The sequence below is a fragment of the Salvelinus namaycush genome, chromosome 28 (genome assembly GCF_016432855.1).
Source record: "Salvelinus namaycush isolate Seneca chromosome 28, SaNama_1.0, whole genome shotgun sequence".
In the NCBI taxonomy this organism is placed as follows: Eukaryota; Metazoa; Chordata; class Actinopteri; order Salmoniformes; family Salmonidae; genus Salvelinus; species Salvelinus namaycush.
Window position 1 is genome coordinate 9,251,982 of NC_052334.1, and position 16,242 is coordinate 9,268,223.

A 16,242-nucleotide genomic window follows, 5' to 3' on the forward strand; every position below is an offset into this window, starting at 1 on the left:
AATTGACCATAATCACGTACCTGTATCGAAACAGGGGCAGCGGGGAAAAATACATGTCATCTATGCACTTAAATAGCCAATGGAGGATGTTTTCCCCGTGGATTATTTTCATGCCAGCCAGGTAGGCTATACTCCTGTTGTAAAGAGAAGCAATGTGCTTAACATCAGGAAAGTTGAGAAATAAATATAGTAGGCCTAGCCTATAGAAAGTTGATGGGATCCTCCTCTTTTTAATAGAGGCCATCACTCTGTTTTCTCCCACAATTGTATAGTCTATAGAAATGTGGCACAACATGAGCTCATGGGCTCTCATGAAGTGTTTGTTTAGATTTTCGAAAACTTTTGCATTGATGTCAGAGTGATTAGAGGAACAATAGAGTGCTGAGTACCAGACAGTTATCAAGTTTGGTAGGCTACTAATGACCAGCAGCAGCATCAGAGCTTGGAGAAGCCTAATTACCGTGATTAAACGGTCATGTGGAATTTGACTGCCTTCATGACTCGTGACCGCCGGTGTGGCGGTAATATGGTCACCGCAACAGCCCTAGCCATGACCACACTGTCTTCCATCTAGGTTATCCTCCTCCAGCCCCTCTCTACCTCTGAACCTCTCTCCCTCTCCCCGGTCTCTCACCGTCCATGCCGTTGTGCTGCTCGTAGGTGCGTTTGCCCAGGATGGTGGGTGATCCGTTGTTGAGGATGTTAGGCGTCGACTTGATGGGTGTCAGGCTGCCCGTGGTTACGGTCTGGCCGCGCGGGAGGTCAGGTTTGGGTGGGCACGGGTGGGCCTCTGGGCATGGAGAGAGGGAGGGGAGAGAGAGAGGGGAAGGGAGGGAGAAAGAGGAAGGAGAGAGACAGATGTTTGAGTTTAATCAGCAAAGTTATGAATTTCAAATCAACACTAGCTAAAACAGACTATTATATTTAATATATGCCATTTAGCAGACTGAAAATTAGAGACTTCTCTATAGATGTGTGAGAATGAGATTCCCACCAAGATATCGGACCACTGACTCCAGAGGCTTCCTGTCAACCGGCTTCAGCGGCAATGGCTTTTTGGGCTCGTCTGGCAACCGCAGTGCACCTGGAAAACACCACAGCACAGGGTTAGTATGTGTGTCACGCAAAAAATTACAACAGAAAAGGAAAATGGCATTTCTTATTGGACAATTACAGTCTCTCCCTGTTTTACTCAGTTTCCTTTGTGTGGTGCCTTAATGATCAGGACCCAGGTCTACTCAGTACTCTCAATAGGCCTTGATTTGACCTGTGTTGAGGGGGAGGTAGGAGTGGAGGGGGAAGGTAAAGGTGGAAATAAAATAGTGGAGGATAGGGGTGGAGGATTGGACGATAGGGGTGGAGGATAGAAGTGGAGGATAGGGGTGGAGGATAGAGGTGGGGGAGTGGAGGATATGGGTGGAGGAGTGGAGGATAGGGGTGGAGGATAGGGGTGGAGAAGTGGAGGATATGGGTGGAGGAGTGGAGGAGCGGAGGATAGGTGTGGAGGATATGGGTGGAGGAGTTTTTTTATTTTTTTATTTCACCTTTATTTAACCAGGTAGGCTAGTTGAGAACAAGTTCTCATTTACAACTGCGACCTGGCCAAGATAAAGCAAAGCAGTTCGACACATACAACAACACAGAGTTACACATGGAGTAAAACAAACATACAGTCAATAATACAGTAGAAAAATAAGTCTATATACAATGTGAGCAAGTGAGGTGAGATAAGGGAGGTGAAGGCAAAAAAAAAAAGGCCATGGTGGCGAAGTAAATACAATATAGCAAGTAAAACACTGGAATGGTAGATTTGCAGTGGAAGAATGCGCAAAGTAGAGATAGAAATAATGGGGTGCAAAGAGCAAAATAAATAAATAAATAAATACAGTAGGGAAAGAGGTAGTTGTTTGGGCTAAATTATAGATGGGCTTTGTACAGGTGCAGTAATCTGTGAGCTGCTTTGACAGCTGGTGCTTAAAGCTAGTGAGGGAGATAAGTGTTTCCAGTTTCAGAGATTTTTGTAGTTCGTTCCAGTCATTGGCAGCAGAGAACTGGAAGGAGAGGCGGCCAAAGGAAGAATTGGTTTTGGGGGTGACCAGAGAGATATACCTGCTGGAGCGCGTGCTACAGGTGGGTGCTGCTATGGTGACCAGCGAGCTGAGATAAGGGGGGACTTTACCTAGCAGGGTCTTGTAGATGACCAGGAGCCAGTGGGTTTGGCGACGAGTATGAAGCGAGGGCCAGCCAACGAGAGCGTACAGGTCGCAGTGGTGGGTAGTATATGGGGCTTTGGTGACAAAACGGATGGCACTGTGATAGTGTGGAGGATAGGGGTGGAGGAGCAGAGGATAGGAGTGGAGGATAGGGGTGGAGGAGCAGAGGATAGGAGTGGAGGAGTGGAGGATAGGGGTGGAGGAGCGGAGGATAGGAGTGGAGGAGCGGAGGATAGGAGTGGAGGAGTGGGGTGGGGGATTGGAGGATAGGGGTGGAGGATAAGGGTGGAAGATAGGGGTGGAAGAGCGGAGGATAGGGGTGGAGGAGCGGAGGATAGGAGTGGAGGATAGGGGTGGAGGAGCGGATGATAGGAGTGGAGGAGCGGAGGATAGGAGTGGAGGATAGGGGTGGAGGAGCGGAGGATAGGAGTGGAGGAGTGGGGTGGGGGATTGGAGGATAGGGGTGGAAGATAGGGGTGGAGGAGCGGAGGATAGGGGTGGAGGATAGGGGTGGAGGAGCGGATGATAGGAGTGGAGGCGCGGAGGATAGGAGTGGAGGATAGGGGTGGAGGAGTGCAGGACAGGGGTGGAGGAGCGGAGGATAGCAGTGGAGGATAGGGGTGGAGGATCGGAGGATAGGAGTGGAGGATAGGGGTGGAGGAGTGGAGTGGAGGATATGGGTGGAGGATAAGGGTGGAAGATAGGGTGGAAGAGCGGCGGATAGGGGTGGAGGAGCGGAGGATAGGAGTGAAGGATAGGGGTGGAGGAGCGGATGATAGGAGTGGAGGATAGGAGTGGAGGATAGGTGTGTAGGACAGGGGTGTAGGTAGAGGTGTAGTACGTTACTCACATTCTTGTTTGATTTGGGCTGTGTTGAGGGGGAGGTAGGGGTGCCTGGCGAGGAAGCGTGGTCTGATGATGTCCTGACAGACGCGTCGGGCGGCGCGCGTCACCCGAGTGGTCATCAGGTAGAAGGCCTGTTTCGTCTTTACAGCAAACTTGGGGCTCCCGCTGTGACGCATTGGAACACCGTGGGGAGACTGGATAGGAGGGGAGGGGGGTGGGAGAGAGAAGCCAGAGAGACAGAGTGAGAGGGGAGAGGAGGAGGAGGAAGAGAGAGAAGCCAGAGAGACAGAGTGAGAGGGGAGAGGAGGAGGAGGAAGAGGAGAGAGAAGCCAGAGAGACAGAGTGAGAGGGGAGAGGATGAGGAGGAAGAGGAGAGAGAAGCCAGAGAGACAGAGTGAGAGGGGAGAGGAGGAGGAGGAAGAGGAGAGAGAGAATGGACAACAATCAGACAAGAGGAGTCCAAGACAAAGAGTTGTAGGTTGACATTAAGGAGGGCCAGGAGATTCTCTAGGTTGACATTAAGGAGGGCCAGGAGATTCTCTAGGTTGACATTAAGGAGGGCCAGGAGATTCTCTAGGTTGACATTAAGGAGGGCCAGGAGATTCTCTAGGTTGACATTAAGGAGGGCCAGGAGATTCTCTAGGTTGACATTAAGGAGGGCCAGGAGATTCTCTAGGTTGACATTAAGGAGGGCCAGGAGATTCTCTAGGTTGACATTAAGGAGGGCCAGGAGATTCTCTAGGTTGACATTAAGGAGGGCCAGGAGATTCTCTAGGTTGACATTAAGGAGGGCCAGGAGATTCTCTAGGTTGACATTAAGGAGGGCCAGGAGATTCTCTAGGTTGACATTAAGGAGGGCCAGGAGATTCTCTAGGTTGACATTAAGGAGGGCCAGGAGATTCTCTAGGTTGACATTAAGGAGGGCCAGGAGATTCTCTAGGTTGACATTAAGGAGGGCCAGGAGATTCTCTAGGTTGACATTAAGGAGGGCCAGGAGATTCTCTAGGTTGACATTAAGGAGGGCCAGGAGATTCTCTAGGTTGACATTAAGGAGGGCCAGGAGATTCTCTAGGTTGACATTAAGGAGGGCCAGGAGATTCTCTAGGTTGACATTAAGGAGGGCCAGGAGATTCTCTAGGTTGACATTAAGGAGGGCCAGGAGATTCTCTAGGTTGACATTAAGGAGGGCCAGGAGATTCTCTAGGTTGACATTAAGGAGGGCCAGGAGATTCTCTAGGTTGACATTAAGGAGGGCCAGGAGATTCTCTAGGTTGACATTAAGGAGGGCCAGGAGATTCTCTAGGTTGACATTAAGGAGGGCCAGGAGATTCTCTAGGTTGACATTAAGGAGGGCCAGGAGATTCTCTAGGTTGACATTAAGGAGGGCCAGGAGATTCTCTAGGTTGACATTAAGGAGGACCAGGAGATTCTCTAGGTTGACATTAAGGAGGGCCAGGAGATTCTCTAGGTTGACATTAAGGAGGGCCAGGAGATTCTCTAGGTTGACATTAAGGAGGGCCAGGAGATTCTCTAGGTTGACATTAAGGAGGGCCAGGAGATTCTCTAGGTTGACATTAAGGAGGGCCAGGAGATTCTCTAGGTTGACATTAAGGAGGGCCAGGAGATTCTCTAGGTTGACATTAAGGAGGGCCAGGAGATTCTCTAGGTTGACATTAAGGAGGGCCAGGAGATTCTCTAGGTTGACATTAAGGAGGGCCAGGAGATTCTCTAGGTTGACATTAAGGAGGACCAGGAGATTCTCTAGGTTGACATTAAGGAGGGCCAGGAGATTCTCTAGGTTGACATTAAGGAGGACCAGGAGATTCTCTAGGTTGATATTAAGGAGGGCCAGGAGATTCTCTAGGTTGACATTAAGGAGGGCCAGGAGATTCTCCTGCTCAGTTTAGATTACTTGGGAAAACCTTCTCATCCTAATCATGATCTCAGTTTGTTGTTGTTGTTTACATGTTGTTTACCATGTTGTTGCGGTTGGGTCCAGGCCTCTCTCCTTCCAGTCTTGTTGGCATCTTCAGTCCTCCATACTTCTTCCAGTAGGTCCAGCAGGAGGCACATAGACGACACTGCATGTTGGGGGGACCCCACGAGTACCACTGGTACGAGCTGATGGCTACACACACAGAGAGAGACAGAGACATATGGGGAAGGACACACACACAGACAGACACATGCACACACACGCAGAGACACGTGCACACACACACACACACAGAGTTAGTGACATTCTTTAATCATTTAAGACTGAATTAATTAACACTAAAATAGCTCTGACTAGATTACACTGAGCTCACTCACTCCATCTAGCTCTCACGCACTCTCTCTAACTCACTCCATTGTTAAAGGACAGCCATAGAGGCAATGGCTTGGAGCCTTACTACAGTATGGAATGAATCACTCATTTCCATGCGGTCTAAATGAAGCAAAAACACTGAGTGTGGGTGGAGTGGAGTGGTACTCACTGTAGCAGCTTTCACAAGCGCGGCCCAGTCCTGGGGTCTGTCCTGGGGGCACTGGTAGCACCCCCGGGACACCCCCAGCTCCGACTGTGGCTCCAGCTGCAGCCCCGGAGCCGTTCACTAGGCCTCCCACAATGCCAGGCTTCACACTGTTAGCACTCAGCTGGTTGGGGTTAGGTTTGTTGCTATGAGGAAGTGGGCAGAGGATCAGAGTCTCAGAAACGCAACATACTGCAGCCAGTCCCATTTTGCTCCCTGTAAAGTGTAAGCAATATGGTGGAAGCTCCACCACTACACGGCTTATGCCTATACAGAGCCTTCCGACCTGCAGACTTCATAAGAGTTAACGTTAGGGGTTTGGGAGGAGCTCATTAGGACCTGCTGTCTCAGTCTGTAGATACTCACTAGTTGGGGATGTAGACTTGCTTCAACTTGCTCTCTGCCTCCGCTGCTTTTAACCGTTTCTGCTGTACGTATCTGTCTGTGGTCTTCCACATGTAGTAATACTCTATGATACTGGTCAGGGACTTCCAGGGCAGCTGCAGGGGAGGACAAGAGAGACAACATTCTCAGCATAACATCTTTCTCATCATGCTTTAAAAGGCACCACCTTCTGTATTTTCTATTTTCTCTAAAAATTTTCTATTCAATACAATCTTTGTAAAGTGATATTTTATAGTTGAATTAAGACCGCTCTCTTTAAAAAGTTTCAAAGAGGTAGCTGAATTGTAAGAATACCAGAACTGGCAGGCCCCACCCCTAATGGCAGCACGTGGTTTGTTGTGGCTGTGGGATTGGGTAGAACAGTGAATTACACTAACTGTAATTGACCACCAGGTGGCATGGTGATACACAGTGTAAAGACAGCAGAACCCTCATTTATTCCTTCGCCTCAGGGTAACAGCAGCATAGTATATATATATATATATATATATATATAGTATGGCTATATATCGCTCAGCCAGTTGTATCTATCTCTATGGCTGAGAGAGATACACTACATGACCAAAAGTATGTGGACACCGGCTCATCAAACATCTCATCCCCGAGTGGCACAGCGGTCTAAGGCGCTGCATCTCAGTGCAATCCCTGGTTTTCGAATCCAGGCTGCATCACATCCGGCCGTGATTGGGGGTCCCATAGGGCGGCGCACAATTGGCCCAGCGTTGTCCGGATTTGGCCAGGGTAGGCCGTCATTGTAAATAAGAATTTGTTCTTAACTGACTTGCCTATTTAAATAAAAATATATATTTTTAATCCTAAAACATGGGCATTAATCTGTGTGGATTTCGCTTTATGCACAGGGGCATTGTCATGCTGAAACAGGAAAGGGCCTTCGCCAAACTATTGCCACAAAGTTGGAAGCACAGAATCGTCTAGAATGTCATTGTATGCTGTAGCGTTAAGATTTCCCTTCACTGAAACTAAAGGGCCTAGTCCGAACCATGAAAAAAAAAAAGACTATTATTCCTCCACCAAACTTCACAGTTGGCACTATGCATTTGGGCAGGTAGCATTCTCCTGGCATCCGCCAAACCCAGATTGGTCCGTCGGACTGCCAAATGGTGAAGCGTGAATCATCACTCCAGAAAACGCGTTTCCACTGCTCCAGAGTCCAATGCAGGCGAGCTTTACACCACTCCAGCCGACGCTTGGCATTGCGCATGGTCATCTTAGGCTTGTGTGCGGCTGCTCAGCCATGGAAACCCATTTCATGAAGCTCCCGACGAACAGTTCTTGTGCTGACGTTGCTTCCAGAGGAACTCTGTAGTGAGTGTTGCAACAGAGGAGATACATTTTTTTACACACTACGCACTTCAGAACTCGGTGGCCCCATTCTGTGAGCTTGTGTGGCCTACCACTTTGCAACTGAGCCGTTGTTGATCCCAGACGTTTTCACTTCACAATAACAGCACTTACAGTTGACCAGGGCAGCTCAAGCGGGGCTGAAATTTTCCGAACTGACTTGTTGAAAACGCCCTATGACGGTGCCACGTTGAAAGTCACTGAGCTCTTCTGTAAGGCCATTCTACTGCCAATGTTTTTCTATGGAGATTGCATGGCTGTGTGCTTGATTTTATACACCATACAGTATCTATCTCTATTGCTGAGAGAGATATAACCATACAGTATCTATCTCTATGGCTGAGAGAGATATGACCATACAGTATCTATCTCTATGGCTGAGAGAGATATAACCATACAGTATCTATCTCTATGGCTGAGAGAGATATGACCATACAGTATCTATCTCTATGGCTGAGAGAGATATGACCATACAGTATCTATCTCTATGGCTGAGAGAGATATGACCATACAGTATCTATCTCTATGGCTGAGAGATATGACCATACAGAATCTATCTCTATGGCTGAGAGATATATGACCATACAGTATCTATCTCTATGGCTGAGAGATATATGACCATACAGTATCTATCTCTATGGCTGAGAGAGATATGACCATACAGAATCTATCTCTATGGCTGAGAGAGATATAGCCTTACAGAATCTATCTCTATGGCTGAGAGAGATATGACCATACAGTATCTATCTCTATGGCTGAGAGATGATAGACCATACAGTATCTATCTCTATGGCTGAGAGAGATATAGCCTTAAAGTATCTATCTCTATGGCTGAGAGAGATATGACCATACAGAATCTATCTCTATGGCTGAGAGAGATATGACCATACAGTATCTATCTCTATGGCTGAGAGAGATATGACCATACAGTATCTATCTCTATGGCTGAGAGAGATATGACCATACAGAATCTATCTCTATGGCTGAGAGAGATATGACCATACAGAATCTATCTCTATGGCTGAGAGAGATATGACCATACAGTATCTATCTCTATGGCTGAGAGAGATATGACCATACAGTATCTATCTCTATGGCTGAGAGAGATATGACCATACAGTATCTATCTCTATGGCTGAGAGAGATATGACCATACAGTATCTATCTCTATGGCTGAGAGAGATATGACCATACAGAATCTATCTCTATGGCTGAGAGAGATATAACCATACAGTATCTCTCTCTATGGCTGAGAGAGATATGACCATACAGTATCTATCTCTATGGCTGAGAGAGATATGACCATACTGTATCTATCTCTATGGCTGTGGATGATATTTATTTTTCAGTGGGCATTGTGTAGATTCACTTTTTAATCCCCATGATGCGTATCAAAGTAGTGTAGTTGAGGTATACGCCGTATCAATTAACAAGGCGGATGGAACGGATCAGATTGCTTAAAAACCTCTTATGGCTGAGATCGGCTAAGATCCCGTTAACGGGATCGACTTGACAACAGCCAGTGAAAGTGCAGGGCGCCAAATTCAAAACAACAGAAATCTCATAATTAAAATTCCTCAAACATAGAAGTATTTTACACCATTTTAAAGATAAACTTGTTGTTAATCCCACCACAGTGTCCGATTTCAAAAAGGCTTTACGACGAAACAATTATGTTAGGTCTGCACCTACTCACAGAAAAACACAGCCATTTTTCCAGCCAAAGAGAGGAGTCACAAAAAGCAGAAATAGAGATAAAATGAATCACTAACCTTTGATGATCTTCATCAGATGACACTCATAGGACTTCATGTTACACAATACATGTATGTATGTTTTGTTTGATAAAGTGCATATTTATATCCAAAAATCTGTTTACATTGGCGCGTTACGTTCAGTAATGTTTTGCTTCAAAAACATCCAGTGATTTTGCAGAGAGCCACATCAATTTACAGAAATAGTCATCATAAACTTTAATATAAGATACAAGTGTTTTGCACAGAATTAGAGATATACTTCTCCTTAATGCAACCGCTGTGTCAGATTTTTAAAAAACTACGGAAAAAGCAAACCATGCAATAATCTGAGTACAGTGCTCAGACACAAAACCAAGCCATACAGATATCCGCCATGTTGTGGAGTCAACAGAAGCCAGAAATAGCATTATAAATATTCACTTACCTTTGATGATCTTCATCAGAATGCACTCCCAGGAATCCCAGTTCCACAATAAATGTTTGATTTGTTCGATAAAGTACATCATTTATGTCCAAATACCTCCTTTTTGTTCACGCGTTTAGCCCAGTAATCAAAATGAGGCGCGATCACTAGGTGCAGACGAAAAATCTAAAAGTTCCGTTACAGTCCGTAGAAACATGTCAAACGATGTATAGAATCAATCTTTAGGATGTTTTTAACGCGCGGTCAGCTCATGGCACTCTGCCAGACCCCTGACTCAAAGAGCCCTCATTTCCCCCTCCTTCACAGTAGAAGCATCAAATAAGGTTCTAAAGACTGTTGACATCTAGTGGAAGCCTTAGGAAGTGCAATATGACCAATATCCCACTGTATATCCGATAGGCGATGAGTTGAAAAACTACAAACCTCAGATTTCCCACTTCCTGGTTGGATTTTTTCTCAGGTTTTTGCCCGCCATATGAGTTCTGTTATACTCACAGACATCATTCAAACAGTTTTAGAACTTCAGAGTGTTTTCTATCCAAATATACTAATAATATGCATATCTTTGCTTCTGGGACTGAGTAGCAGGCAGTTTACTCTGGGCACCTTATTCATCCAAGCTACTCAATACTGCCCCCAGCCATAAGAAGTTTTAAGGAACAGGAAAAATATAGCGATACTAATGATAGACCTACCTGTCTTCTAGCAGAACGATATCAAGATTGCTTGCATCAATCCAGTGCCCATTTGTTTTACAAACTCCATCTCATGTGCTACAGAAACACCACTAATCAAACAGTGCTAGGTGCCTGTGCACTTGATTTAAAGGGCAACTACACTCAACTACACTTTTAAAAAAGTGTGAATGCGAGCAAAAACCTGAAAAAAAAATGAAAAACAGAAACTTCTGAATTTCTGACTCAGTTGACAGCCTCATTTATCTGTTTCAATAGTAGGCTTACTATTAGCCTACTGCACAGTACAGCTGACTGTGAAAGACCAATATGAGATTTATAATTTTAGCTCATTCAGAGTGTACAGTACCAGTCAAAAGTTTGGACACTTACTCATTCAAGGGTTTTTCTACCGTGTAGAATAATAGTGAAGACATCAACACTATGAAATAACACATATGGAATCATGTAGTAACCAAAAAAGTGTTAGATCAAAATATATTTTATATTTGAGATTCTTCAAAGTAGCCACCCTTTGCCGTGACAGCTTTGCACTTTTGGAATTCTCTTAACCAGCTTCATGAGGTAGTCAACTGGAATGCATTTCAATTAACAGATGTGCCTTGTTAAAAGTTCATTTGTGGAATTTATTTCCTTCTTAATGCGTTTGAGCCAATCAGTTGAGTTGTGACATGGTAGGGGTGGTATACAGAAGATGTCGTATTTGGTAAAAGACCAAGTCTTTTATGGCAAGAACAGGTCAAATAAGCAAAGAGAAACGACAGTCCATCATTACTTTAAGACATGAAGGTCAGTCAATCTGGAAAATTTCAAGAAAGTTTCTTCAAGTGCAGTCGCAAAAATCATCAAGCGCTATGATGAAACTGGCTCTCATGAGGACCGCCACAGGAAAGGAAGACCCAGAGTTACCTCTGCTGCAGAGGATAAGTTCATTAGAGTTAACTGCACCTCAGAATGCAGCCCAAATAAATGCTTCACAGAGTTCAAGAAACAGACGCATCTCAACATCAACTGTTCAGAGGAGACTGTGTGAATCAGGCCTTCATAGTCGAATTACTGCAAAGAAACCACTACTAAAATACACCAATAAGAAGAGACTTGCTTGGGCCAAGAAATACAAGCAATGGACATTAGAAATCTGTCCTTTGGTCTGATGAGTCCAAATGTGAGATTTTTGGTTCCAACCACCATGTCTTTGTGAGACACACAGTAGATGAACGGATGATCTCTGCATGTGTGGTTTCCACTGTGAAGCATGGAGGAGGTGGTGTGGTGGTGCTTTGCAGGTGACACTGTCAGTGATTTATTTAGAATTCAAGGCATACTTAACCAGCATGGCTACCACAGCATTCTGCAGCGATATGTCTTCCCATCTGGTTTGCGCTTAGTGGGACTATCATTTGATTTTCAACAGGACAATGACCCAACACACCTCCAGGCTGTGTAAGGGCTATTTGACCAAGAAGGAGAGTGATGTAGTGCTGCATCAGATGACCTGGCCTCCACAATCACTAGACCTCAACCCAACTGAGATGGTTTGGGATGAGTTGGACTGCAGAGTGAAGGAAAAGCAGCCAACAAATGCTCAGCATATGTGGGAACTCCTTCAAGACAGTTGGAAAAGCATTCCAGGTGAAGCTGATTGAAATAATGCCAAGCGTGTGCAGAGCTGTCATCAAGGCAAAGGGTGGCTACTTTGAAGAATCTCAAATATATTTGGATTTGTTTAAACATTTTTGGTTACTACATGATTCCATATGTGTTATTTTTAAATGTTGATGTTTTCACTATTATTCTACAATGTAAATAGTAAAAATAAAGATAAACCCTTGAATGAGTAGGTATGTTCAAACTTTTGACTGGTACTGTATGTCATTGTTTCTCATAAAATTTTCCATGGCCAGGTCTGCAGTTTGAGAAATGTTTGGCAAAATTAGAGTATACATACCCAGTTCTCTAGGAACCACTACAACACCAGATATAGCCATAGAAAAAACAGAAAGATTACTAATTTCCAAGATTTTTCTTCAAGTTTTCACTCTCAAAATAATCCCCCAAAAATAAATACAAAGAAAATAATAATAATAATAAGAGAAATGTTGATTTATTAGTGTACTTACACTTTAATTCAGGAGCCACCATCCAGATCGTTGTTTGGCTAGTGGTGTTTCTGTAGCCATAGACGGCACTTTAGTTTCAAGCATGGGGAAGCTCATTTTTACGATAAAAATTCACCTTTATAATAAATCATTCCATGCATCATCACATTTGCAGACTTATGTAAGGTAGCCTACTATTCCTAATGTGATGAGTAGATTGGATAGTCATAATTTAGGCTAATTATATACAGTGCATTCGGAGAATTCAGACCCTTTGACCTTTTCCACATTTTATTACGTTACAGACTTATTGTAAAATTGATTCAATTGTTTTTCCTCATTAATCTAAAACACAATACTGAATAATAACAAGGAATAAACAGGTTTAAAATATAAATAAAAAACTACATTTACATAAGTATTCAGACCCTTTACTCAGCACCTTTGGCAGCGATTATAGCCTTGAGTCTTCTTGGGTATGACGCTACAAGCTTGGCACACCTGTATTTGGGGAGTTTCTCCCATTCTTCTCTGCAAATCCTCTCAAGCTCTGTCAGGTTGAATGGGGAGTGTCGCTGCACAGCTATTTTCAGGTCTCTCCAGGGATGTTTGATCAGGTTCAAGTCCGGGCTCTTTCTGGGCCACTCAAGGACATTGAGACTTGTCCTGAAGCCACTCCTGCATTGTCTTGGCTGTGTGCTTAGGGTTGCTGTCCTTTTGGAAGGTGAACCTTCACCCTAGTCTGAGTTCCTGAGCGCTCTGAAGAAGGTTTTCATCAAGGATCTCTCTGTACTTTGCTCAGTTCCTCTTTCGATCCTGACAAGTCTGCCAGTCCCTGCCGCTGAAAAACATCCCCACAGCATGATTCTGCCACCACCATGCTTCACCGTAGGGATGGTACCAGGTTTCCTCCAGACGTGACGCTTAGCATTCAGGCCAAAGAGTTCAATCTTGTTTTCATCAGACCAGATAATCTTGTTTCTCATGGTCTGAGTCCTTTAGGTGCCTTTTTGCAAACTCCAAGTGGGCAGTCATGTGCCTTTTACTGAGGCGTTGCTTCCGTCTGGCCACTCTACCATAAAGGCCTGATTGGTGGATTGCTGCAGAGATGGTTGTCCTTCTGAAAGGTTCTCCCATCTCCACAGAGGAACTCTGGAGCTCTATCAGAGTGATCATTGGGTTCTTGCTCACCTCCCTGACCAAGGACCTTCTCCCCCAATTGCTCAGTTTGGCCGGGTGGCCAGCTCTAGGAAGAGTCTTGGTGATTCCAAACTTCTTCTATTTAAGAATGATGGAGGACACTGTGTTCTTGGGGACCTTCAATGCTGCAGAAATGTTTTGGTACCCTTCCCCAGATCTGTGCCTCGACACAATCCTGTCTCTGAGCTCTACAAACAATTAATTCAAATCTCATGGCTTGGTTTTTGCTCTGACATGCACTGTCAACTATGGGACCTTATTTAGACAGGAGTGTGCCGTTCCAAATCATGTCCAATCAATTGAATTTACCACAGGTGGACTCCAATCAAGTTGTAGAAACATCAAGGATGATCAATGGAAACAGGATGCACCTGAGCTTAATTTTGAGTCTCATAGCAAAGGGTCTGAATACTTATGTAAATAAGGTATCTGTTTTTAATTTTTAATACATTTGCAAACATTTCTAAAAACCTGTTTTTGCCTGGTCATTATGGGATATTGTGTGTAGATTGATGAGGATTTTTTAAATTTTATCTATTTTAGAATAAGGCTGTAACGTAACAAAATTTTGAATAAGTCAAGCGGTTTGAATACTTTCCCGAACGCACTATATAGCCATACCATATCGATCTATATGGCTGAGAGAGATATAGCCATACAGTAACTATCTCTATGGCTGAGAGATATACAGAAACTATCTATATCTATTGTTGAGAGAGATATAACCATACAGTATCTACAGTTGAAGTCGGAAGTTTCATATATATATACATATATATGGGCGGCAGGTAGCCTAGTGGTTAGAGCATTGGGCCAGTAACCGAAAGGTTGCTAGATCGAATCCCCGAGCTAACAAGGTAAAAATCTGTCATTCTGCCCCTGAACAAGGCACTGTTCCTAGGCCATCATTGTAAATAAGAATTTGTTCTTAACTGACTTGCCTAGTTAAATAAAGGTTAAATAAAATGTTTAAAAATAAACACTTTGGTTGGAGTAATTAAAACTCGTTTCTCAACCACTCCACAAATTTCTTGTTAACAAACTATAGTTTTGGCAAGTCGGTTAGGACATCTACTTGTGCGTGACACAAGTAATTTTTCCAACAACTGTTTACAGACAGATTATTTCACTTATTTTTATTTATTTATTTAACCTTTATTTAACCAGGAAGGGCTCATTGAGATTTAAAATCTCTTTTTCAAGAGCGTCCTGGCCAAGATAGGCAGCACCAAGTCATTACAAAAAATTACAGACAGACAACATGAAAAACTACAAGTAATCTAGTAAAAACCATTCATGAATTCACAAGAGTATAACAATATCAAAAACAGCAAATTAAAAACATTGACAGGTCAGGGAATCAGCCTCAAAATCCTTCATCAGTGATTTAAAAACACCAATCGGGACAAGTTCTTCCAGTTTAAAATTATTTTGTAAGGTGTTCCAAGACGATGGCGCAGAGTACATAAAAGACCTTTTACCAAATTCAGTTCGGACATTTGGAACAGTTAGCAGGATAAAGTCCAGTGAACGAAGAGAGTACCCACCACATTTCTGAACAATAAAAATGCCCAAATAAAAAGGTAGTAAACCCAAAATGGCTTTGTAAATAAAAGTATACCAGTGACTGAGCCTACGAGTGACTAGAGAAGGCCAGCCAACCCTGGTATACAAAGTGCAGTGGTGCGTAAGGGTTTTGCAGTTTAAAATAAATCTCAAAGTGCCATGGTAAAGAGTGTCAATTGATCTCAAACACTGAGCGGAAGCATTCATATATAAAATATCCCCATAGTCTAGTAAAGGCATAAATGTAGCTGATACTAGCCTCCTTCTGGCTTCAAAAGAAAAACAGGCCTTATTCCTAAAATAAAATCCCAATTTCAGCTTCAATTTTTTTGTAAGTTGTTGAATATGCAATTTAAAAGAGAGGCCGTCATCAATTAGAATTCCAAGATATTTGTATGAGGTTACAACCTCAATCTCCTTGCCCTGACAGGTAGTAACAGGTGAAAGGTTCAGAGGTCTATTTCTTGCATTAGAAAACACCATTAGTTTAGTTTTGTCAGTATTGAGGATAAGCTTCAATTGACACAAGGTATGTTGAACAGTATAAAAAGCAGTTTGCAAGTTCTGGAAAGCTTTTGTAAGAGATGAGGCACAACAGTAAATAACAGTATCATCAGCATAAAAATGAAGTTGTGCATTTTGGACATTTCTGTCTAAATCATTTATATAAATAGTGAATAAGAGAGGACCAAGTACAGAGCCCTGGGGCACACCATTCAGGACAGACAATTTAACAGACATAAGCCCATCAAATTGAGTGCACTGAGTTCTATCAGACAGATAGTTAGCAAACCATGCAACTGCATGCTCCGAAAGACCTACACTCAACAATCTCTGCCTCAGTATAGCATGATCAACTGTATCAAAAGCCTTAGAGAGATCAATAAAAAGTGAGACACAGTGCTGTTTTTTGTCAAGGGCTTCAGTGATATCATTTAAAACCTTCATGGCTGCTGTAATTGTGCTATGCTTCTTCCTGAAGCCCGATTGGTACATTGATAAAATAGAGTTAGTAAATAAAAACTCTTTTAGCTGTTCACTTACAAGGGTTTCAAGTATTTTCACCAGGGGTGACAGCTTTGAGATTGGCCTATAATTATTTAAAAGAGTTGGATCTCCCCCTTTTAAAAGTGGTAGGACAAATGCTGATTTCCAGATCTTT

General features: G+C 43.5%; 1 protein-coding gene across 1 annotated transcript in view; it reads right to left on the reverse strand.

Annotated features, from left to right (window-relative positions):
* LOC120023030 (metastasis-associated protein MTA1-like) overlaps nucleotides 1-16,242 on the reverse strand; it is a 100,882-nt gene that overhangs the window by 12,237 nt on the left and 72,403 nt on the right. Inside the window, exons 8-13 of the mRNA XM_038966979.1 lie at nucleotides 5,939-6,072; nucleotides 5,537-5,718; nucleotides 5,036-5,187; nucleotides 3,064-3,253; nucleotides 995-1,084; nucleotides 635-790 (exon numbers count right to left, since the gene is read on the reverse strand). Of these exons, the coding sequence (XP_038822907.1) occupies nucleotides 635-790; nucleotides 995-1,084; nucleotides 3,064-3,253; nucleotides 5,036-5,187; nucleotides 5,537-5,718; nucleotides 5,939-6,072 (904 nt within the window). The remainder of the gene's footprint in view (nucleotides 1-634; nucleotides 791-994; nucleotides 1,085-3,063; nucleotides 3,254-5,035; nucleotides 5,188-5,536; nucleotides 5,719-5,938; nucleotides 6,073-16,242) is intronic.